The 27,573-nt window shown below is 31.5% G+C and overlaps 1 protein-coding gene and 1 long non-coding RNA gene across 8 annotated transcripts in view; one reads left to right on the top strand and one right to left on the bottom strand.

The window, feature by feature from the left end:
- LOC102805379 (actin-binding LIM protein 1-like) overlaps positions 1-27,573 on the top strand; it is a 104,705-nt gene that overhangs the window by 19,641 nt on the left and 57,491 nt on the right. For 5 of the 7 annotated variants that reach the window (XR_014930729.1, XM_085504491.1, XM_085504493.1 and 2 more), the window contains exons 1-2: positions 15,240-15,450; positions 22,896-23,054. Coding sequence is in view for 6 of the 7 variants with exons in the window: in XM_085504491.1 (XP_085360617.1) it covers positions 15,393-15,450; positions 22,896-23,054 (217 nt within the window). In the remaining variant the exon portion in view is untranslated. Of the gene's footprint in view, positions 1-15,239; positions 15,451-22,895; positions 23,055-27,573 lie in introns of those variants that run through there. The other 2 variants (XM_085504495.1, XM_085504494.1) reach the window with 2 other exon arrangements.
- On the bottom strand, positions 10,493-14,965 carry LOC144344588 (uncharacterized). The gene is made up of 2 exons (XR_013419213.2): positions 14,817-14,965; positions 10,493-10,697 (listed from the first exon to the last, which is right to left on the bottom strand). It is a non-coding gene; the product is annotated as an uncharacterized LOC144344588 (long non-coding RNA).

Here is a 27,573-nt window from a genome sequence, read left to right as displayed (position 1 = left end):
TAATGTACAGCTGATTCAGTATTGTAATTTTTTTACCTACTTATTAACTGTATGTTCATATATGTGTTTGATATTACCTGGTCTATAATTGTACAATGTTTATATGCTTGGATGATGATTAAATTGTCTCCTTACTAATATCACAACTTATGGAATTAAGTGATGCTTGTTGAGACAATTAGAGTATGTAATAATGATGTTGGTGTGGTGCAATTTGTTGAGCAGCGTGTTCGTCTTGCATCAGAAAGGTTGCGAGTTTGAGTTGGCTGTTCCAGATAAAGCTGGCTGTTCCAGATAAAGCTGGCTGTTCCAGATAAAGCTGGCTGTTCCAGATAAAGCTGACTGTTCCAGATAAAGCTGGCTGTTCCAGATAAAGCTGGCTGTTCCAGATAAAGCTGGCTGTTCCAGATAAAGCTGGCTGTTCCAGATAAAGCTAGCTGTTCCAGATAAAGCTGGCTGTTCCAGATAAAGCTGGCTGTTCCAGATAAAGCTGGCTGTTCCAGATAAAGCTGGCTGTTCCAGATTAAAGTGATATGTGAAATAAATAAATAATTTGTTTGTACCTGCAGCAAATATTTTATTCATGATCACATTGCCTTCACAAACCACTGCAAGAAAATTTTCTTGAAATTAAAGTAAACTGTGCTGTCTAGTTATTTATATTGAAATGAGCATTTGGTGTTTTTACTTTATACGCCCAGTGTCACACCCACACTCCAAGTTTCAGGGATATAGGGTGATCTACTATTATACAGCATTGTGTATATTGATTTCTTTTTAAGTGATTGCACTATGACCAGTTCTTAATGTTGTGAAGCTAGGCAACTTCGTTCTATGGTTGATAATGTGTCTATTGCCCTCAAAGGTGGAAGCTGTCTATCTTACAATGTATTTGTTATGTTGTTTGTGAGATATTGTTGTTTATTTTGCTTGCAAAGTGTAAATTCCTTGAATCATATTGCTCTTGTTGTTTCTGTACCAGTTTTTTTTTTTTTTTGAGGAACAATAATAACCTGTATTCGCATATTTTTCCAGTTTGTTTATTTTGCGCAGTGGCATCCTTTGAAAAGAATAGGGAATTATAATTGTCATCTATTTTAATGTCATGTTTGACCCACCTATATAATTGTATTTATTGAAAACCACATACCTCTGAGGATTCTTTATCTTGTTCTGTTAAAATATTGATTCCTTTTTTTTCTTTGTATGATTACGGAGACTAATTTTTCTTACACTACTCTTTCCATTAATAAATGACTATTGAATATACAGTCCATATACACGCATAATTTTTTTTCCTCATGCTAAAATGCTTGCTAGATAGATTATTTTTAGACTATTATTAATTAATAGGACCTAATTAACAAGTTTGTTATTTTTCATTATTATTTACTATACTGTGTTACTCATGTGAGTACTTAAAATCTCTAGCCAAAGATTTCCAAAAAATATCTTGAACTGTTGAGTAAATACCTACACGATGCAAGGAGTCAAGTTTGTCATCCAAGTTAATGGACTTCATATCCTTAATTGATCCCTGGCTTTGAACATGATACCGGTGAGTTTAATGAACCTAGACTGACACTGTAAGTTATAGTGATCTTTGTTGGGTCAAAGGAATATATATATTCACAAGGTTTAACTCTTAATTGCATAAACTGTATTAATCAGATAAGTACTTATATTGATTTTAATAAAGTCATGATTTTCAGTGGAGACTAAGTGACATCAGACATGTTCTCAAAGATAACTTGTATGTTATCCAAGTATGGTTAGACAAGATAAGATTACAGACTATTTCAGTTTTAATTGACCACCCATTCTGATTAAAGTAAATTTGTTTGTTTTTGAAATAGCTATTTAATTAATATATTTTATTTTTAATTATTTATTAGTGGGTAACGTTTTTAAAATTTTTAAATTATGCAGGTTTTCATGATTTCCAAATTTAAAAAAATGTACCAGCACTTAATAAATATAATATATGAAAAAAGGAATAATTATTAAATATTATCTGGGAAAAAGTTAACTAGGATCTCATTTTGTTGATCATCCAAATTATAAGTCAGCATAGAATTTATCGGGAATGAATGAATGAATGTGTTCTAGTGACATATGTAACACCTATAGTTACAGTTTTTGAAAATTTATAGAAACATAAAGTTTGATCCAGGTCATTAATGTATTGAAATAGATTCTCAGAATTATTATTGTGAATACATTATTATTATTGGTATTAGTAAGTCAATATCATTATTGGTAGCGTTTTATTATGAAATTTAATTGAATGAGTGCTATAATATGTTTACAGTGTAGTATAATATACTCATAGTGCAACTTTTCCACAATCTGGCCATTTTTTTCTGTTTTAAGATGCAAGTATTTTATATAACATTTTGCAATGAATAATTTAAAATAAATATCATATCAAACTGAGTAGAAATTATGAACTACTAATTCTACAGTATCCGGCTTTTAAGAATTACCTGTTGAACTAATGTGTCCATTGTAATCAGGGTGACATAATACGTCAGTATACGTGTAATCAACGTCGTACATAAATACCTGTTTAATGTGCATATAAAACAAATAAAGCATTCCACAAATATGCTAGGTATTTTGTGCCATCTGTTGTTGTTATTCAGACTACTAATAGTACATGTACAGTTTCTCCACCGCTTTTGTTATTTAAATATTCTCCACACAAAATTTTTTAAACAAATGAATATTTCCACAATGGCTGGTAGCCAGTCATTCTATTCTATATTATTGAAATATTTCAAAATAAGTTTTGGCACAAAGTAATGTCATGTTTTGTTTTTTTGTAATTTTTGGGATAAATTTGCTTTAACCATGCCTTCGAGATGTATACATATTAAAGAAATAACAATCCCGACAAAGCTTTTATTGTCTGTCTGAAGTAGTCTGGAAATAATGAGATGGTCTTAAAAACTCATTTCAATGCATCATATTGATGTATCTCTGTCTGTACACTGGAAACAATTAGACTATACATTGGTTCAATGGTTAATAGAGTTTATAAGACCAGAATTTGATTGTTACAGTTTTAATTATAGAACCATTTATCTTCACTAATAACTTTAATATTACTGACTACTGGGTTATCTTGTAATGATTAAAATAAATTTATTGCTGTCAAGAGAAATTAACAAATTGTGTAAATAAAAAAAAACATGTAAATGTATTTGTTCTATTAAAAGCGCATCTCTAATCGAAGTGCACATACACCAATAATTGCTTTTATGACTCATTTTGACAAAAGGCAAAATATGTCACAGTTTAATAATAATTTTCAAGAACAGGCTTATAAATATAAATAAACACAGGATGACAAAGCAGAAAAAAAGAAATAACACACACACTCAAACAGCCATCCAGCGGTCGAAAATCTTACTGTAGCTTAAGAATGCTAGGGGATGAGGCAAATTTAATCAATCTATTATTACTTTTAGAAATTCTCATATAAAATTCACCATTGTCTTCCTTTCGGGTACACTCAAACCTACTAAATATAGTTATTTCTAAAACACTTCCTCATATTAAAATTACAATTGAGTCCAAGCAAAATTATAAAGATGTTGTTACAGGCAATGCAGACATGGTTGATATGTTTCTTACAATAAGTAGACAATAAATGAGAACAGTACATAACACAACAATATCTATTAAAAAGATATTATAATTTAACTACTGTAGAGCAGACTAAGCTATTGACTCAAGCATGGAAACTTTGCATTTCCTGTTTGATATTAGTGGAATCGCATTCCGTGAAACAAATTTTACCGCTTGGAATATGCTTGTTAACAAACATTGCAGGTAAACCATTCAGATATAGACGTGGTATGTTTATTGATATAGCATACAGTAGATTCTATTTTTGATTTATATACGTCGCCATCGGAGAATTTACATGTAGAAGTACATCATATTAAAAAGTTGCAAATATTGAGGATCAACCCATTGATGTTTGTAGTGTGGACAGACAAAACTTTGTTAATAAATCATTGAGTTTATACTCTATATGCTACTTATATTTCTGCGGAAGATACATATATACCAGCGTTCAGTACCTGTTTTCATGCTGTAATGTACATGTGAAAAAATATGGATATTTAAATGGCCCTACTTTAAATACTGGATTGAACTGGATTCCAAGATGGCTGTTCATCATTTGATAACAATCATATATGGCATGTCAATCATTGAACTATACTGCCCCAGTGTGACTAATGAGGTAGAGCCAAACCTAGAGATTTTTTTTTACAATTACCTCAGCTGATATAAACACATCAACCCTTTGGTTGGTTAACGTTGGTTCCCTTTCACAAAATTAAATCTACATAATTTTTGTTTTCGTATTGTATAGAAAAAAATGGCCATTTGTTCCTAAATCATCTAAAACATTATTCTTTTTCAACTTTAACTGTTTTTGCACCAAATTTATATTTTTATATATTTTTGTATAATTTACTTTTGCAGATTTCCCTTTTGACGACAGATCTTGATTATAATTTTGGGGAAAATATGATAAAAAGTATGGGTTTTTATTGTTTGGAAGTTGACTTTAGCATTCTGAGGGTGTTTAAATAAAACCTGTTAAGGCCTATAGATGTCACTTTAATATTATAGGCTGAAATGACTTCAGAGGCTTCCATTGGCTGGTGTCACCGATGATGTTGATCAAAACTACCAACATAAAGAATACATTAGCTTACAAAATAATTTTAAAGGCGGTTGTCGTTGCACCACACCCTGTATACAACACGTGTCGGATACATTATTTGTTTACATGAAATTCAAAAACGCTCTGTGCGACGATCACCACCCTATGAATACACATCAATAATTTACAGAAAGAAAGTGACAAATCCTTGATACATGTTTCTTTCTTGACCTAAATATGAGGTCAACACTTACTTCCTGTGTACCTTCCTTTTGTGATTTATAATTATTGATTAAATTTTAATGTTATGGTAGTCAGCTGCTCACGAGACATCGTACATATTGCTATTATATTTTTATGCTAAACATTTGTTAAATTTTATTGATAGAGGGCAGTATACATTGCGTATTACTGTTACCGGTAATAGTTATATTAGAATTAGAATCCGTGTTGTGTTCTATACCTCATGTGATTAACACTTAGAATGTAGTGTTCCATTGTACACCATGCCATTAACACCTAGAATGTATAGTGTTCATTTATACCACATGATATTAACACCTTGAATGTATATAGTGTTCCATTATACCACATGTGGCTAACGCCTAGAATGTATAGTGTTCCATTATACCACATGTGACTAACGCCTAGAATGTATAGTGTTCCATTATACCACATGACATTAACACCTAGAATGTAGTGTTCCATTATACCACATGACATTAACACCTAGAAAGTATAGTGTTCCATTATACCACATGACATTAACACCTAGAATGTATAGTGTTCCATTATACCACATGACATTAACACCTAGAATGTATAGTGTTCCATTATACCACATGACACTAACGCCTAGAACGTATAGTGTTCCATTATACCATATGACATTAACACCTAGAACGTATAGTGTTCCATTATACCACATGACATTAACACCTAGAATGTATAGTGTTCCATTATGCCACATGACATTAACACCTAGAATGTATAGTGTTCCATTATACCACATGACATTAACACCTAGAACGTATAGTGTTCCATTATACCACATGACATTAACACCTAGAATGTATAGTGTTCCATTATACCACATGTGACTAATGCCTAGAATGTATAGTGTTCCATTATACCACATGACATTAACACCTAGAATGTATAGTGTTCCATTATACCACATGACATTAACACCTAGAATGTATAGTGTTCCATTATACCACATGACATTAACACCTAGAATGTGTAGTGTTCCATTATACCACATGTGACTAATGTCTAGAATGTATAGTGTTCCATTATACCACATGACATTAACACCTAGAACGTATAGTGTTACATTATACCACATGTGACTAACACCTAGAATGTATAGTGTTCCATTATACCACATGACATTAACACCTAGAATGTATAGTGTTCCATTATACCACATGACATTAACACCTAGAATGTATAGTGTTCTATTATACCACATGACATTAACACCTAGAACGTATAGTGTTCCATTATACTACATGACATTAACACCTAGAATGTATAGTGTTCCATTATACCACATGACATTAACACCTAGAACGTATAGTGTTCCATTATACCACATGACATTAACACCTAGAACGTATAGTGTTCTATTATACCACATGACATTAATACCTAGAACGTATAGTGTTCCATTATACCACATGACATTAACACCTAGAATGTATAGTGTTCCATTATACCACATGTGACTAATGTCTAGAATGTATAGTGTTCCATTATACCACATGACATTAACACCTAGAACGTATAGTGTTCCATTATACCACATGTGACTAACACCTAGAATGTATAGTGTTCCATTATACCACATGACATTAACACCTAGAATGTATAGTGTTCCATTATACCACATGACATTAACACCTAGAACGTATAGTGTTCTATTATACCACATGACATTAACACCTAGAACGTATAGTGTTCCATTATACTACATGACATTAACACCTAGAATGTATAGTGTTCCATTATACCACATGACATTAACACCTAGAACGTATAGTGTTCCATTATACCACATGACATTAACACCTAGAACGTATAGTGTTCTATTATACCACATGACATTAATACCTAGAACGTATAGTGTTCCATTATACCACATGACATTAACACCTAGAATGTATAGTGTTCCATTATACAACATGTGACTAATGTCTAGAATGTATAGTGTTCCATTATACCACATGACATTAACACCTAGAATGTATAGTGTTCCATTATACCACATGACATTAACACCTAGAACGTATAGTGTTCCATTATACCACATGACATTAACACCTAGAACGTATAGTGTTCATTTATACCACTCATCACTAACAATATCTCTGGATACATTGATGTTAATTGTTTGTCATGTCGAAAATTAAATGATATACTAAAATGAATGATTATGAATATAATAGTAAATGTTTTAAATGAACAATAAATACAACTATAGTATTTTGCCATGTTTTAATTATTCTAGCTGGCACCACGGTTACTAACTACTTACTAGTAACCGTGCTGGCACTTAGCAGCAGACCGTTCATGCACAGTTCGTTAGTCCATGCTTAGAATCTAGACCTTAAAAACAGGTCAGATCTAGCTTGAATTTGCAGTTTCTTAGTCTGTGCCAAGGAGCTGTGTGTGAACACAACTATTGTCTGTCAGTCAACTATTTTCCTCATGCAGCCAATCAAGTACGAGTATTTATTTACCCTGCAATGGCTGCAATGTGAAGTGAAATAAACAATTCCTATTTTGCCAAGACAGATGAATTGAGACATTAAACTTGCCTTCAATTGAGTCAACAAGTTACATTATTTAAATTTTTCTGGTGTTCACATGCTATCTCAAGTGAAAAATGCAGTCAGAATCATTAGAGGCTATATTCTATCCCCACTGTACATGTAACTGTATGCTAGTTCCCTTAGAGACGATACACAACACTCTTGAAAAGACCTGGATATCTATTGATCAATTTCTTTTATTTAAATTGTTTATTTCCACACCTTTGAAGTGATTGTGTATCGTAGTACAAAGATACCTCGCTACAGTCATTCAGCTTACTTTGTCCATGGTTGTTAAAAGATATTTATATTCCACTAGTAAATAGAAAGTTCTGAATTGAAATTTTGTTATTTCGGGTACTTTTAAAAGATAATGAGATTAAATTAGTTTAGTTTGTTCATTCAGTACTTTCTTTCTTTGTATAGCAATGGGGAGATTTCTTTACGGCAGACAATTTTAATCCGATTAGAAAAAGAAACTTTCTTTATAATCAAACAACGTCAATCTTATCCTTTCGGTGCACACATAATGACAACCACTACTAGTATATCGATACACGTCTCAGCAGTCTGAATAGAGGGCAGAATTTTTTAGATTTTTAACGGTTTTCCTAGTCATAAAACATGTTCAATGCTTTGTACATGTAGTCCATCGTGATCATAGTTTATACAGGAAATCAGGAAATTAATTTGTCAATATTTGTTTTGATTTTTCAAATTCTGAATAACCAATATTGGTTAAATTTGTCACATGATCCTCAGGTCATTTATGCTCAGTACATTAGCATCTCAGAGTAACATCAGGTATAACCAATACTCGGCTCCATAGTTTATATGCATATCTGATATAGTATGGAAATAAAACGATCCCATAAATATCCCCTCCGATTTTTACATTTATATAAATAAGGTCATGCTGCAATCTTTAGCTCCGCTGTCGACTTTGTCGAGCGGAGCTTATCATATGAGTGATTGTCCGTCGTCGTCCGTGTCAATGTTTTACTTTTTCGACTTCTTCTTGAAAACTACAAGCCTGAATGCTTTGATACTTGGTGTATATGTACCTTGGGTAGACCTCTCTTAGGTTTGTTCATTTCATGTTGATATTTTCAATTCTCTAATTTTAGTGAATATTTTTGTCATTTTTGGTAAAAAGTGATATTTTCGACTTCTTGTTAAAAACCGCAAGTGCAATTGCTTTGATATTACATATATAAGTACTACATGTGGACCTCTCTCAGATTTGTTCATTTTGTAATGATATCTTTAATTCTCTAATTTTGGTGAATATTTTTGTCATTTTTGGTAGAAAGTGATATTTTCGACTTCTTGTTAAAAACCGCAAGTCCAATTGCTTTGATACTACATATATAGGTACTACATGTGGACCTCTCTCAGATTTGTTCATTTCGTGATGATATCTTCAATTCTTTAATTTTGGTGAATATTTTTGTAATTTTTGGTAAAAAGTGATATTTTCGACTTCTTGTTAAAAACCGCAAGTCCGATTGCTTTGATATTACATATATAGGTACTACATGTGGACCTCTCTCAGATTTGTTCATTTTGTGATGATGTCTTCAATTCTCTAATTTTGGTGAATATTTTTGTAATTTTTGGTAAAAAGTGATATTTTCGACTTCTTGTTAAAAACCAATAGTTCAATTGCTTTGATATTACATATATAGATACTACATGTAGACCTTTCTCAGATTTGTTCATTTCATGATGATATCTTCAATTCTCTAATTTTGGTGAATATTTTTGTCATTTTTGGTAGAAAGTGATATTTTCGACTTCTTGTTAAAAACTGTAAGTCCGATTGCTTTGATACTATACATATTGTTCATTTTCTAATGATGTCTTCAGTTCTTTAATTGAAATGTGCATTGCTAACAGCGGAGCTATCTTAGCCGATAGGCTGCTTGTTTGCATATCAAGATCTTTAAACAAGAAATTGTTATTGAATTTCCACAGATCTCAGATACCATGTCTCTTCTCTTTAATATCTGGAATGGAAGCAGTTTTTTTTTTACCTGATTGATGTGCTCTCAAGTGACACAGAGACTGTCTTCTTCATAGATTCTGAAATCATGTTTATTCAGTCTCTTCCAGGGTCTCAAGATCTGATTGGAAATTAATGAATTCAAGTATCAGATCTGCATGTTTTAATTATGACAGCTACATTCAAATGTTGTATAATTAACACATTAAATCACATGCATATTTGTTGCTATGCGTAGTATGGGACCCATATTGTGGTGACCACTACCCTTTAACAGTGTTCATAGCAAATTATTACACATACATGTACTATTGAATAATGTTTTAAATAACGCAATCATGGTTTAATTACAGATCTGAAACTTGTGCAAATTTAAACTTATTGAGTATAAAACAGGAAACATACAATGTATAAACAAACATAAACCGCTTCAATTTTATGAGAGGCAAATTTTGTGCATCAGTGAAACTCATGAAATTTTGTATCAGTGAAAAGTTTTCAGTTGTCATACATCACAGTGTGTCAGCAATTTTCACAATATTTTGTCTCCATGAATGCTACAAAATCATCAAATCTTGTAATTACCGGTACCTAGCATAAACCGACAAGTAAACTGTCTAGACAGTATAATTAGTGTTCACTTTTGATAGCGTTCATTATCAGATGCATAACTTGCGTCACCACACTGTGATGTTATACAGGGCAGATTAAAAAACCCATAACATCACCAAATTTGTTTTCATTGTACATATGTACACACTGCCTGAAGAATGTCTGGTGCTCCCAGGTTTATATACAGTCCAGTAACTATGCATTGTGGTAACCATAGATCATTTGGGCAAACGCAAGTGTGTACATGACATGTATAATCAGAATTATTATCCAGTACCCCTGAATAACTTGGTTGAAATTCTAGCGAATTTGAGTAGAATCACCACACACTATGCATAAGGCATTCACATGAAATAGACTGCTGAGTCAACAAAATTAAGATGCAAAGTGCACGTAATGATTTATTTGTATTCAGTGTTATTTCAGCAATAGTTCCTCTGTCAACACTCCGCCTTTGCACTTTATCGGACTGTGGAAATATGCATGTGATAATTATATAATCCCACAATATGATTACTGCGAGAGTAGGCTCAGATTGATATAACACTGGTGGTAATCACTCATGTCTGCTGACGTCATTCTAAGAGAAAATAAGTTGGGATTATATAAGCATATTACAAATTTGAATATAGAGTAATTCTAGATATATCATTGTAAAATTCAGTTTAAGATTGTATTTGAAATTATATTCTCAAAATCAAATACAGCAGTTATAATTGTAGGTTCAGTGTTTTATTATATTATTAGTTGGTGAGAGTTCTCGTACGTGTATTATTCTTGCCACAGCAACCATTATTCATTAAAGCCAACTTGATTAAGATGTTTCACTGTATCACTGGTTGCCATGCCATGCTGTGTTAAATGCAATCTATTGTACAGTGTATTGTGTCGATTTCATGGTGCGTTACAGACCAATAAATACCACACACACACTACTACATGTTTACAAACCGTCTCTTAATCAGTGGCTTTATAGTACTGCACACTAACAGTATGTATGATAGAAAGGCTGCTTTTCTATTGAAAACTTTAGTGCAGTGATTGTTTCCAAACAACCAGTGCCTCAGTCACCAATTATTTAGTCTGTGCTTTTACAGTATTGTTAAACAATTCTGCATAGAACCACAAAATCTAATAATATGTATTTGCTGCTTTGCACTGTGGGCTATCTATATGATATATAAGACATACTATGTATTCACAAATTCTTAATGTTGCATGGTTACTCAGTTATCGCCTTTATAAGAAATATATTACTATGTAGTACATAGTATAGTATGGAGACTATGTGGATACTATTTTCTTTATGTATAAATGACATATTAAAATATGTTGATGAGGCTTGTTTTCTTTATTCAGTGTGAAGGTATAATAGATAAGCTGGCGAAGTACTCACCACAGGATTTTTTTTTTGTAAATGCACATAATTTAAACAGATATTGAAATAATTTTTTTACAAATGTATGTTTTCAACCTAAAATAGAATGTAAAATATAACTGATCTCTTGTGTATTCTTGTCATTAAGATTGATATATTTATTCAATTTAATTCAATTATTTAATTTAAATTAAAAACAATAGCTTTGGGGTTCAACACTATAAATATACTGGCAATGTACTATGTGCCATTGGTGTCTCAATGAAAAGTACAGTACATGTATAAAATCACAGTAAATAACAAATGAAGCTTTCTTATCATTTTCTCCTGTATCAGCACAGGCATGTGACATTTATATATTTTTAGTGATGATACCGTTAAATGTCTTTAGGTTGACCTTTGTGTCATTTATACAACAAAACATTGTTATATGTACAGTTTTGTACATTGTAAAATCATTTTCGACTAATCCAATTTAAACTATGCAGTGGGATTCAAACTGGTGAATTTCTATAAAAATACTGAAATTGACGTTAACCAAGATTTACTTAAAGATGAAACAAATAAATCAAAAGCAAATTTGATATCTAATCTCACCACTAGAGGGCGCCACCATTCAACAGGATTTCATTTCTGCCCTGTGGCTTTAAATTATCTCTCTGTTTCAGGATATATTACTTGTATTTCATTTCTATTTGAAGTATAAGTTTCTTTTTAAATTGAGGTAGCAAATGTGCCTTGCGTGTATAAAATTAATATTTTTGTATTAATATGACAGGTGGTGATCATGGCAACTAGAAGTAGCTTCACGCAAACTTGAGTGAATGAAATCATTTTTAAAGGTCATGTTTTACCTCTGTGCCAACACTTATTCTCTATGGCTTGAATATTTGAGAGTTTGGGGTTCTCTGTTTTTTGTGCATTCATACCTCTCAGTTAATATATATTTCAGCTGAATTTAAAAAAATTGTAGATATATATTTGTGACGTTTGATGATTTGACTTGTGCAGCTGTTGTCAATGGAATGTATTTAGTATTGATATCGAAGCGATGACTTAATACTACACCAAGAGAATACTAATGAGATGTTTGTCTCTTTGCAAAAGTCTCTCTTATCTTACTGATCTTTGAATAATAGACTAGTTTTCTTTCAAAAGGCATGCAAACTTTGGTATTTGGTTGGTAGGTGTTGATCTGATTCTGGTCACCACTATATATTAAAGGTTTCTTTATTTGAACTGTCTTTAAAAAATGATCATTATTTTAAAAGAGTTAATAATTATTTTAACCTGAAACTATTTGATTACCATAAAATTTATTATTTTTCTATTCTTTTAATTTGCATTTTCAAATTGAGTTTTTCTTTTTTTTCGAAGAATTTCTTAAAACTCATGGGAAATACACATATAACTACATGTACATTATGATGCAGACTTTGTATACCCTATGTACTGTAAATGAATTTTTTATTTACTAGTTTTAATTTCGCTATTTTTCTTAAATATACTATAAATACACTTCTAAACAATAGAGATTATTTCCTTGCAAGTCGCGTTGTAGTAAAGAGCTCCAGCCAAGATCCGGTAAAGACGCATTTTCTCGAACTTATGAAAAGGGTGTATGTGACTATGAATATCACAGTAGTGATTATACATGTATGTAGTATTTATGACAATAAATAGTGTACGAGTTGAGATTTTGTCGGATAAACGTCAAAAAACAAACCAGAAAAAGGGACGCACTACTAAGTTTGAATAATTAACTACTGTCAATCAATGTCATGTGACGTTGTGCCACTGAAATAGGGTGCGTCACCCAATCTCCACAAACATTTATGCAGTTCCTAATGCTTTTCTCATGATCACGTAGCGGATTCAACGTAAACAATGAAAATCATATTTGCAATTTTAAAAAGTCACTACAAAAAGTATGAAGTGAATATCATGTTCATTATTGTTAACTGTTATGTTCCAAGGGCGTGTATGTGGTGATAAAAAGCGTATTTCGGAAATAACGCAGCCCATGACGGTAAATGGAACAGGAATGAGACTCGAACCACATGATCTCTAGGGTTGATGATGAAACAATTATGTTACGCAGTACGAAATATTTAATTTACTGGCTTCTTCATGGATTTGTATGTACAGTTGTTTAAGAGAATGGCAAATTCATGCTGTAACTATGTGACCATGTGCCAGTTTTCTCTAAAAGGTAAAATTAAATTTGTTAAACGTGACTACTAAACCTAGCCTTCACAGTCACGCTAACAGTAGGTGAACAAAAATATTTATTTTAGATATTACAAGTTCTGACTTTCCTTGTCTAACCGGCCTCATGCACATTATGAAATGTACACCTCTAGTCGGCATATAGCAGTTTTATTTTGAGTTACAAGTGTCTGTGGCAGGTTTTTGCACACAATGATGCATTGTCTCAAATTTAATATCTTTACTATTGCAACGTATTAGCAGCAGCATTTATGGGAGTGTCATTCTATATTTGGCTTCTATAAATGTGTATGCCATAGAGTGAATATTCTTTTATTGTTGACAATAGCATGACAGCATCCTAGGCATACATGCATGTTTCGCCGTGGTAACATAGATTAACAAGACAAGGGTAGCAAATGGATCTGCATTTCAGATGAACGCTATTGTTGAAATAAATATAATTCAAAGAAATGGTCAATGCCACACACGTCCCATATTAGCTTTATACTTTTATATATGGGTATTAGTGTTATCAGCCTGTAAATACCGGTATACTATGAGTTTCTGTAAATACAGTCTATACAGCCACACCTCCAATAAACACTTGTCCAGGGCAAATGAGTTGGGCCTTTAATAATAAAAATTTGCTAAATTACATCCAAGTGAACATGTAGAGTAACTCCCTGCAAAGTTTGTGAACATTAAACCCAGTTAAATTTCTCAAAACATCAAAATAGTGAATCTAAATGTCAGTGAAAATAAATGTTTTTAACAGTAATTAGACACTGTGAAATACTTTGTGTGTTATTTATACCAACGTCAAACATGCCCTGGATTGCTGTCATATTTCATCTCTTGATATTTATAATGAAACATACACATGTATGTCTGACATAACAAAACTGACATAACTATAATATCAAGGCCATTGTCATTAAGAAATATGTACATTGCAGCAAATATTAAAATTTATTTAAAAACTGAAAATATTAATTAATTTATTTCCATATTCACACATGCATTCTTATTACAGGAATTTTATCTTTCATGAAATTGACAAAACCAATAAAACAATACAATATTTATTTTTTCTATTTCCAATGTACTTACTATAAATACAGCCTGGTATCTTCAGCAGTAGATTCTAATCATCCATTTTAAACCTGTTAATTGTTGAGCAAAACAATGTTTGAACAGTACCTCAGACTAAAATTATCTTCTGCTATGTCCATTGCGTGTGTTTTGCATATTGACATCGCTGCTGGTAAATATGGAAGATCATGCTATTTTTGTTTTGGTCTGGTGATTCCATTTCATCAGCAGGTGGGGTATCTACTAGATTACAGATAGAATGGAAATTTATTCATTTAAAGTTGTTTGTATCTGTTTTGATATTGAAATTAAAATCGCTTTTGATTAAACACGTCTCCAAAAATTCAGTTACAAAGTTTCATAAAATAAAGTAGAATGTAACTTTTTTTCAAATTGCTCTGCAATGTATGTGGCTATGCACCCTATTAACAGAATGATCAGTTCATGGCTAGATTACAATCCATCAGTGCCTATGACACTTAGTGAGTAGGATATTCTGAATTGCATAGCAGTTGGAATTTTAGTTCTGCGCTCTTTTTTAACTGGGTGTGGTGAAATCGGTAAAACTGGGTTGAAAAAGGAAAACATCTTGCAATGGGTAGAAAAAAGAAAGTATTAATCATAGAAGATTTAGACAGGGAAAACACAATCGGTATGTATCTAATGATTTATTGCAATATTAGTAAAAAATTACAGGTCTTTTATGTCGATGTATTTGTAATACACCACTCATCGGGTTTGTTTTATTCAGTTCTAACTTTGATTGCTTCAATATTAGTAGATATCAGTCACCATTAAGAGGCGATGTGCTTGGGCCCAGTGATGGAAAGTGGGGACCATTTGGAAATAATGAGCCGGAATAGCATATCATATTTTGATTTTACAACTTGATCTAAGTTCATTGTGACTTTTTTTCTAGAATGTTAGTTTGAAAAGATTTTTGTTACATTATCCATGTTACCCCAAATTTTCAAATGGTCTATCCCTCATATATTTCAGTGTAATCCATGTTAGCCTTCTTATTTTAGGAGATATACAGAGGGGTGCCAACCGATGATGTTGTTTCAACTTGTAGATGTCATACCATGGTTTGTTGTGATAGACATGGCCTTGGCTCAGTACTTCATTGCATATATACATTTGTATATATATATAATGATTTATTAAATACATCCTGGTATATTTACATTTTTAATAGCAAAGTCAAAGTTTCACAAAGTGAATCCACAGAATTTGTTTGGCATCTTGTTAGAAATTTTGATCAGAACACATAGTTTGTGGAAAACAATGTCCATTTAGTCCAAAAACAACAAAAATTAGAGAAAGTGGCTGAAAATATTCAAAATATTAAATGTTACACAACAAAAATATTGGCTGTAAAAATTATGAATAAAATAATCATAAAACTTGTATTGTGGTCTGAGCATAAAGTTGCAACCAAGTAGTGTGTCGATGCTCACTCCTAGTTCTTTCTCTGATATTTGCCAATGTTTTTTGCAGTCAGAATCACATACACTGAATTTGTTCAATGTACTTGTATATTCTTGTATAATCATGGAATGTACTTTTTTTTTTTTTTTTTTTTTTTTGAGTTATAGCTTTCACTTGAACATGTCTCTTGTCATTGAGAATTGAATTTCAGAGTTGTGAGCCACCATGTCCTTAGCATATAGAGGGACTGTGGCATATAGGAATAACAAATAAGAAGAAAACTTATTGGTCATCAAGGCAATTGTTTTTGATATCTCCGTGGAGTTCAATCCCTGTCAACATAAAATTAAACAATACACCCTGCATTCACTTGTACACCTCTTCAGCATATTATCAGTAATGGTTGACCATTTAAATGACTTCCAAAAAATTACACTTTTCTATAATTTCTTTGTTTTTCCTTCTTTCAAATGGTTGATCCAGTCACCTTCAAAATATTTTTATGTCTAAAAATTGGCCCTAATATATTCATATTTTAATCATAAATTTCATATCATATATACTGGTATCTGTGTCATTGCTTGCTTTTAATCAGACATTTCAAATTACATAGTAATGATATACTTATGATGTTGTTTTCTATGACGACAGAACGATTAAAGTTCATCACTTTTATGATGTAATATGCTATTATTGGTACAAGTCGACATGGTATACATGTATATAGACAATAAAATAAAAATAGTTACTATTTTTAGTTTACTGTTAGATAGTTAAAGTTTTGAAATATCAATGTATGGTAAACTGCTCACGAAATCATCAAATCATGGAAATATGTAGCAATAAAAATTATATATATTTTTTTTTTACAGATTATTAATATTATTTTGACACTTATTATAATTTTTTGTTATTACATATTGATATATTGAATATTAAAGATGTATGAATGAATATTTTCAAAATGTTTGTTGTTAACAATAGGTGGCAAATATTGAGAAGATGATGTCATAGCTATATATTAGTGCCATCCAGGCCTGGATTTCAAAAGGTTGCAGTGGAACATATTTAAAATGAAACATGTTTTAACCAAACAATCTCATAAAATTTTCTATAAAATACCTCTGCAAACTAAGGTGACTCTCTGTAATCCAAACCCTCTAAAACAAGCACTGTCAAACATGGATGTCTTTTCCAGTTTCTTGTTAAGAATATTGCTTTGTATATAAGACCTATAAACTTAACTCAATTCATATATTCTTATAACCCACAATCTTTCTAAAGCTTAATTCTTTTCCAGTCCCTAGAATTGCTGACAAAAATACATACAGGGATGAACCACACACCAATAAAGTAAATAGAGAGTGTTCAGTTTCAGTATTCAGTTTAGATTCACTGGCTTTGATGTAATATTGGCAGCAAAATTGTGCTGTTTTGTCTAAATTTACCAATAAGTTAGATAAATATGAATTTTAATTATTACAATATGTACATTAAAACCTAGTTGTAGCATATCAGTCTAGATTTCACAATATGTACATTAAAACCTAGTTGTAGTATATCATTCTAGATTTCAGAGGAAGCACATATGTGTGACAAAATCACAGACTGTTCTATTTGATCTCTATTAGTAGCCCGTGGAATTACTTTAATTTACAGAGATTTGTTGATGGTCAATATAAGTAATATTTCAATGATTTAGTGTACAGCCAATGTAATTATTGGTTTAGATGAACTTCCATTAGATTAATTAACCTTTTTACCACCAGACTTTCTCACCCAGAATTTTCTGCACTTTTTTCTTATATTCTCCAATATTTCTGGAAATGAAACCTAATTTTGGAGCCAACAAACAAAATTTGATTCAATTTTCAGTTTTTACTCAAAAGATTTGGTTATTTTTGTCCCAGTCTTTTGAAGGAGAGCACAGATTATTTTGTGAATTTGTAGTGAAAAGGGGGAACTGGTGTTGAAAAGGTTAATAAATAATACAGCAAATTGGACAAAATTATTAATTACCATAGAAAAAAGATTTTTGAAATTTAAACGAGAACATTAAAATGTTCATATTGCAATAAATTTGTTTCTAATCACAGCTAAAACAAGTATTTGTCATCTGTGTGTAATTATAGCATACATGTATATGACAACCCAATGGACAAACCTAGATCATAGTATCTAAGATTGGTCAATAATATCAATAAATGGAAGAGTCAATTGATGATAAACAGCTGTTGTCTTATGATATCTGTGCATATAGAATATAGATTACTGTTTTTTGATACATAAGGCACCAAAGATCTATGCTACCTATAATGTATGGTGTAAAATGTGTTAGGTACAGTCTTGATGTGTTCAATTAATAATTATAATATCGAATTTACATGATACGTGTATTTAGCATATGCTTATGTCCTGTTAAAATACTTTGCGATACCTCTAAATTAAAACAGCTTAAATTAGAGATGCCACAATGATAAACTAAATAATTTCGTAGCTGTATTGTTTTCAGAAAAAAATCCCTGTAAATGTACACACATACAAACACAAATTTACTTATGTATTGTACTTGGTCGTCACCAGGAATGAGTTATAGGAATAGAAACACAACAGAAGATCAAAATAACCGATAGAAATGAAACAATCCTCCTACACAGTATTCCAGAATGTGAAAGTTCAAACCCTTTATCAAAAGTACTTAAAAATGATGACTTCAGAAATCGAATAAATGTCCGCCTCTGTGCACAAAGGGGATTTCATTTTGTAACTTCTTTGAAGTGATGTCATGGAAAAAACTGTATCCTATTCAAGTTATTACCCTTTCAACAGAATTTTTCCCGCCAAAACTTTAGTACAGCATTATTTCTGCACATTTGTATTTACTTTTATATTATTTCATAGTTTCCTCATTTCCTACATGGCTTAATCAACATTTTTTTTTTTTAAATGTGTATTTTGTGAAAGTTGACAAAAGTTGATGCAACTATTAGATATTGGATATCATAATAAAATCAATGCATTGGTCGGCATGGAAACATCTTTGAACCATGCTCAATTTAATTATTTAACCCATATGTCAGCTGAATCCGGAAATGACGATTTCCTATCATGTATATCTGGTTATGCTAATTTTATGTAAATTCTCACCTGAGTTTAGTTTGAATATATGGCTGATTATTCAATGTTGTCAAAAATACACAGTTAATATGTGTGCTTTCTTCCCATTTTAGAGATAAATTCATCCTGGATAAAATTCATATGATATTCTGTTTTGAAATGGACATCCAGGAATTGTGTTTTACATAATACTACTCACTTCAGGTGTCTGAATCTTGTCAGGAATTTGTAGAGCCATACATTTTTATTTTACGTAAGTTATTAGAATGTTAAAAAATTACTCATTCAATTGAAAAGTCTGTCTAGTGAGCCATGCCATAATTGATTTGGTTCAATTCTGTCAACTTTGAAACGCATCGATATTCAATGAATGAATTGTTTTGTAATTATGGAAATTGGATTTAATTTGTATTCAATGAATCGCGCACATACCTGTTCACGATTTTACGATTAGTTTCGAAGAATTTATGAAGAGCGAGGACATACATTAACTTAGCACTATATGATATCTGCAGTGTCATTTAGAACGCACTTTGAAACAAATCCATCCTTCCATTAGTCGACTGTGATTATGTGTTTCCTTATCGCATAATAATCATCGCTGTCGGTCTACTACTTACACCACTTGATAACGCGTTTGATTTCTGTGTGAAATGAGTTGATAATTTCACGATGAAGTCAACTGGATTCAGTCAATTCTATCAAGTTCTTAGTAATTGCGAGTTGCCAACATCGTTGTGGAGTAGCAGCGGTAATTGTTTCATCTATGACTTAGGTAAGGTGTGAATTGTTGTGAATTACGATAGGGTATTACTTAGGGCCTGAAAAATACAACAAGTAATATTTTGATCATTTTGTAGATTGTGAAATACATAGTTATATAATACTAATGTCATCATTTCACTGAACCGATATAAAAATTTACACTCAAAAATGTTTGTTTCTTTAGAACTCAGTAACATTGTTGCATGTATGAATTTATTATTGATACCAGTCAAATGAGTTTTCTAAAATATAATATCAATTTTTTGGTAAAATGCTTTATAGCAACTCAAACTTGGGGTGTTGCAATAATTGGCGGGCATTTTAACCACTGGCCGATAAATATAAAAATTCAACCATTTCTCATTTCTCTGACGCTCAAATTATGAATACAAGATCAAGTACCGGTAAACTCCCTTTAAATCTGACAACAGTTACTGAGAACCTATCGAAATATACTCAAATTTGTGCCAAAAATAGGTTTGTCCATTAACATTCCATCTTTACAGTTCACTACTAATTAACCTATGGGTCAGCAAATTTACTGTTTTAAATCTATTATCTCTTTGAACGTAAAGGTTTGTCACGTTCCACATAATTTTTCCCGTATTTTCATAAACCATAACAATGTGCAAAATGTTTCGCCAGAATTTCAGTGAGGAAAATAATCGCGTTCAACGGGGTTATAAAGTAGATTTTGAGAAATATGAATTCTAAAATCTGTTTATAATTAGTCTCATTGACGTACACTAAACCAGTCTGACGGCCGTCATCAGACAAACCTGATGTAGATGCAGTGGAGAGTAAGCCATCCAATATCTCTCCAATCCAATACGAGTACAAAGATAAACAAAACCAGACGTAACATAATGCTACAAAAGTTTTTTATATATTATTCTTAGTCACTTGCAAAGTATTCTAGTTTTGTAATGTTGCATGTTTCAATGTCCCTTGGGGTAGTACATGTATTAATGATATCGCATATCAAAAACCTCCAATTAAAGTATTTTCAATCTCATTAATGTCTCAGAAATGCCACTTGTTTTTAAAATAAAATGGTTTGAGATGTGGTATTATTGTCATATCAGTGTGATGGGTCAGAGCACTGCGGGTATTGAATAACTGCTACATTAATTCTTCACATGTTATTTTTTTTCTCTGGGATCTAGTGAAATGCAACATTGTGGTGTCTGCGTTGTTGCCGGCATATTTAAAATAATACTTGCGACTTGTGAATACCTGGCCTGTGACTCAATCTGACCCTGAATTAGGGCCTTATACGGCTAATGACGAATGGAGATAACGTTACGAAGAATGGGGATAAATTTTACCAGATTAACACAGTTTATTGACCATTATTGTAAAATGCTACAAATGTTCATGATTGTTGCAGATGTTTCACAAAAGTCGCTGTCAAACCCTAATCCAACTTTGTGAATGAACTCGGAGAGCAACTTTTAAGATCCCTAGTGAAATGTTCACTGCTGCAACATTTCTTGATTTTTTCTGATTTGCAAAAATGGAATGCTATTGTATTTTCTTTATTACAAACGCATTTCCAATAGAAGCGAATGTAAACCATCAATTGCATCAAATGTATCCTGGATTATTCAAATATTACTTCTTTTGGTCAGCTGTCATTTATGCATGCGCTACTAATAGAGCAAATCAGGGAATATGAACATCGATAGCTGAAAAAAAACATATCCTGAAACTACTTATTAGTTTTTACTTTTGTTTTTACACAAATTGTGCACTTGTATTGTACTTGTATTCTTTGTCTTTACATGTGAGCTATTTCTTATAGTTTCACAGTTTCTAAACTACATGTACAGTTTCTTTATAACTACATGTACAGTTTCTAAACTACATGTACAGTTTCTTTATAACTACATGTACAGTTTCTTTATAACTACATGTACAATGTTATGTCATCTCAAATTGTCTGTATATGTACTGTAGAAGTACTAAGTGCTTTTGCATGTTTGTAGCAAATATATGTACATGTGCATTCTTCAAACAGTGAAATCTTGTCAACCTACATGTAATCATTCATTGGCTGCCCCACCCCAACCTGTAAGCCAATCAGTGATCACTTTACTTACTCCCAAGAGTAAGACCAATTATTCTCTTGCTGTAAAATGGAGTTTAATTTGTTTGATTCAATGTTGAGCAAATTGATATGAAATGCACGTTATAAGAACACACAAGTCAATTGCTGTGCGCTGTATGTCAGTATATCAGTTACAATTGGATTATATATTCATTAAAATGTCTTGAGTTGTGAATCGGTTCTTTGAGTTAATATGACCTCAACATGCTTAAAGCTAAAGCAATCGTGATTTGTCTGTAGTAGTTTGTTCCAGTGTATAATTCATGTACAACAACACGAATAATTATTTCATCAGCCGAGCATAACAATCGTATCTGTCCAGGTTCTATTTTGTGTGTAGTTTACCAGTACTTGGATAACTTAGTCTGCAAGATATCTGGACTTTCATAATCCATCTGGAATGTTAAGTTCGAACCAGAAGGAGCTGTTGGTCAATTAGCTCATCATAATGAATAAAAATGGGCCCAAAATGCAAAAAAGAACAGCCATATTTTTTTTCAGTGTTGTATTGTGCATTGTAGCATTGTCCTGAATATCTAGAACCCCGGTCAGAACACCACTCCGGAGAATACTTTACAAACTTGGGGGGGGGGTCATTGCTCTTCAACCTTCTGAAGACCATGATTACTATTAGACTATAAATGATATATGACAATGATTTCTTATATTTACAGGAAGTAAAGTCAAAAAAGAGAAAGAGCGTGAAAAATCGAAAAAGGAACTCAAGAAAGAGCTCAAGAAAGTTGGGTGCACACGATGCAAGAAACCATGCACAGGAGAAGTGTTGAAAGTACAGGACAAACACTTTCATGTCAAGTGCTTCACATGCAAAGGTAATATTCTAAGCACATCCACATCATGCTTTTATTTTCAGGCTGTTTAAGTATTACATGTACTTTATGAAATTTGATAATTGTGAAAATACCTGCAGGTTTTATGCATTGGTATGAGTCATGTGAACAGTGACAGATGTATGATTGCTTGAATGAAAAGAATGATAGTGAAACGTGACTATAAATTATATCCCTTTGAACCCTAACTTTTGTCATCCTTCATAGAATAAACCTATATATTTTTTTCAATATTTTTTTAACAGTTTTGATCAAAGTATGTAGCCAATTAAAAATTAAGTCAATTTAGTCAAAAATTCAAATACGAAAAAAAATTGTTGAAAAATATATAAATATGTACAAAATGTTGTATCTACATCACATTTCAACAAAGGTTTCCAAGGCAATAATTATGAAAAGCAATAAATGACATAATCTTGAACCCCACAGGCTGGTATTTATTTGTTTCAAACATGTTATATGTTGTCACCAAATTTTTATTTTACCCAGTTTATGAAAAATAAATAGTGTTGATCAGAATTTCATACTAATTAGTGACTAACCATGAAGTACCCATCTTATAACTACAAATGTTTTCCACCATCTGAAATTTGAGATATGGTGAGATCATAGAAAAATGGTAAATGACTTCAAAATCGTCATATTCCCAGATTATTGATCCATTTAGTTGAGTGAAAAGAAGGTTCAGTGATCATAATTTTGTATCTGGGTTTTGTGAATATCACAACGATATTGTAAAAGTAAATGATGATGATGATGTATTTTAATTGTAGCCACCTTAATATTCATCTTCTGAGAAATATGATTAGTTTACATAGGTGTAGCTTGTCTTAAATAAATATTGCTTACATATGTGTAGATTGGGAAAGGGATCGCACTATGATGTTTCATTTGGTGTATCTATATCCTGAATAAACAAACATCTCTCTGCTCTATGTACTATCATCTTTATTTCACATTTAAATGCATAATTTATTGTGCATGTTATGTATTACTAGACATTGTATTATCCACATGGGGTTTTGACTGAATGAAATGCAGATGAGATTAGCTGTTAAAGACAGATTTCATGCTGTCTGTTGCGATTATTATTTAAATAGCATAGTATATTATTTATATTAACCTGTTGTGACTTTACCTTGAACATTTATTAATAACGGTGGATTTATTGTTGATGTGTCACATGGTGTTTTCAATGTTTTTATCTGCTTCTTGGATTTTAAGGTAGAATGCTACTAGTGTTTTTTAGACACGTGCACATAATTTAGAGCATATAAAAATATTTCATTTCAAAATAATTTGTGTAATAATTGTTTTAGTAATATTTAACAGTATGTAGACATTTTTAATTCACTCTCTATTTTTTGAGAAATAGTATACATAAAATTTAGGTTATTTAGTATGAATACACATTTAAAAATTAAAAAAAAACACTAAATATAATGAATATTTTGTAATTTTAATACTTTTAGACATGAACAATTACCATATACATAATTTACCATATGTTGTGATATTTAGATATATTTTTGCTATGTAAGAAACAATGATAACATTTCCTTTAAAAAAAAGTGATGAAACATAATATTTTCACTTTATTTGTGATGACCTAGTATACTTATTTCTTATTCATCGTTCGTAACATGAGATCATTATCACAAACTTTAAAAAAAAAGAAAATTTTGTTCTTGTTTAAATTCAATTCCACAAAATCGTTTTACTATAATTTATATTTACATTTTCCACAAACTGCATTGTTTCATTTTGATCAGCACCATAAATATCAGTAATTTCTATTTCCATAATTATTGGTAAAATGATGTTTACAATTATTTTTCTGTAATTGTGTTGTTTATCTGGACCCTTCTATAGAAACAGGACTCAACCAGTTTTGACACTACAGTCGGTTGTTGAAAGAATATTTATGTATACCAGTATATAAAGCTGTTCATGTCAATGTAACAGTTCATTGACCTTTTGATAGAGAATATTCATTTGTTGTTCATATTAGAGCAGTGTACAAACAAACAGACAGGTGTGGTTGCTCTGAATACTGCCCTCTATCAGCCATATGTAATGTTGCATAATGCAAGATAGTTTGTTGTAGCGCCCTCATACAGCATATGTTGTGTAAGGAGCAGACAAGTAAAATTGAAAGATCATCATGATTGCCTTAGATAAAATAGTTGTTTATATGTTGGTAAGTATGTGTTTGTAATAAATTTTGTGAAAACAATTTTGGATGATTACAATTTTTTTTCATTCCTATAAAATTAGCACCAAAGTTGTCCATTTTACAGTTTTTCTCTAAAAAAACAAAACAGAAATTTTTGAAAAACAAAAAAAATGTAATTATTTTCTCTTCATATTCTTATATGTCGATTGCCAACAGAAAACAGTGATCTCAGTTATACAGCTTCTCCATGAAATAATTAGATTTTTTTTTGATTTTTTTATAGTTACTATTTTCTACATAATGCTTTTCATGAATCTGTTTGTTTTGATTTGGTTCATATAGTGATGACCCCTGACCTATCAAAGGGCAGCATGTCTGCTTGATGCTGGTATTCAAATTATAAAAATGATGTCATTGTTTATTATGTTAATAACTGGTATTAACAGTCACTACCCAATGACATTTTTCACAATTGTATATCAAATAATTTGCAAAAATTTTAAAAGGGCATGAATATATATGCTCTTTAGAGCTGTGATGGTATAGTGTCAGTAACCAAACACAGGCAACTTGTGATAATTATCAGATATTGAAATGAAATTTAGTTCTTGTCACTTAAAACCATGTGTCAGTTATTTCATGTTCCTACAACAATTGCTGGCGTAACAGGAACATACGGTGATATAGGATAAAATGGTAGGCTAGTCTGAATCTTAGACTGAGTTTTCATCAAATAATGCATGTGTTACACATGTTAATTTCTATCCCAAATACAACGATAGTAATAATAGTTATCTAAAACAAGAATATGTAATTTTCTGTTCAATGCAAGATCTCACCAATCACCAATCAGTCTGTCGCATAAATTGAAAGATTTGATTTTGAATTTGAATTAGTTTTTAATGTTTAAATGCTGATCTTTCAGACAGGAATATTGCATTAATTAAGATACCCTTACTTCATTAAAATTGATTATTACCAATGTGTGTAGCACATTATTAAAGCATTGTTTACAAACAAGCGTCTACCCATGAGCCTTATTGTGTTTTTAGCATGTGTTGTTATCGTTGCTTGGGACTCAATTCCCGTGCGTGCGCAGGTGACGACCCTTCGGCTTAAAGTGTGGAAATATGCCTAAATATACTTTCCAGTTTGTCGAATTTGACACAATGTTTCAAATCCACTATGACCTGTTTTTTTGTTCGATTTCACACATAATGTGGGATCTCGCAGTGAACAGAAAATGGTCTATTCAGAATAGTTTATTATTTATAAGTTTGGCAGCTAAACACTGATAGATTCATAATCTTGAATGTTTGAAAATGAGGACTGTCTGAGAATTGGCATGTACTATGTATTCCTCTTAACTAGGACCAGTTTAAACGCTTTATTAAGGAGCTATTTCTTATGCTCAAGTCAAGTAAAACCTTGTTTTAATTTCAGTATAGTCTTGTAGCCTGAGGCTATAACCGATATAACCGGGTCAGGAATGTTTGTTAATTGGTTTGCATATGATAGCACTGAAATGTACAGATTGGTCAATGGCGCCAACAGAGACTGTATTGCATTAAGTTGAGCTGCGTATTTGTCGAGCTTACTATTGTCCATTTCTTTATCAGAATGTTGTAATAATATTTTCAATTTTTTAGAATTTTCTTACAAGGTTCTTCATTGAATCTGTTGTGACTTTATTTGGGCAAAATTTAGATTTACATATTTTTGGTGATTTGTTTTGTACTTTTGACTTTTTTTCCATCAAGGATGATTACGGCTAACATGCTTTTAAGACATAAATTTCCTTAAACTTTGCTAAATTATTCTTTGTGATTATGAGTTTTATATTTCAAAGATAAAATTTGAGTTACTCAAACTAATTTCTGAATTGTAAACCATTGTATGCTTTTTGCCAAAGAAGTGTTTAATCATATAGAAAGTCATTGTTTCCATAGAAACAAGTTCTTGCATTTTAGTATTACATTTCATCATTTTCTCTCAGTCTCACCACTAGAGGGCATGCTTCATGCATCACATCCCTTTGAAAAACCTGGGTTAAAATAGATTTGGTCAGATTCGTGTATTCATGATTGTTATTTTACAGTCACTATAAATCAGACTGATGGCATTTGCTTGTTATTTTCTGGTCAATTTGTCCGCTATTTTAGCAGGAAAAGGTACATCATTCTGGCATTCTGAAACCGCAACCGTTTTCAATTGAGTCGTGTGTGGATTATAGCACTTGAAGTGATTTTACTCAATTTAGAAGCTTTTAAATCATTAGGTCGTGAGTCTCATTACTTTTGTAGGAAGCTTCTACCGTGAGGTATT

This window comes from Saccoglossus kowalevskii, chromosome 10 (genome assembly GCF_978046115.1).
Source record: "Saccoglossus kowalevskii chromosome 10, keSacKowa6.1, whole genome shotgun sequence".
Classification (NCBI taxonomy): Eukaryota; Metazoa; Hemichordata; class Enteropneusta; family Harrimaniidae; genus Saccoglossus; species Saccoglossus kowalevskii.
The sequence above is the reverse complement of the archived record's forward strand: the minus strand, read 5'-3'. Positions and strand labels throughout refer to the sequence as shown.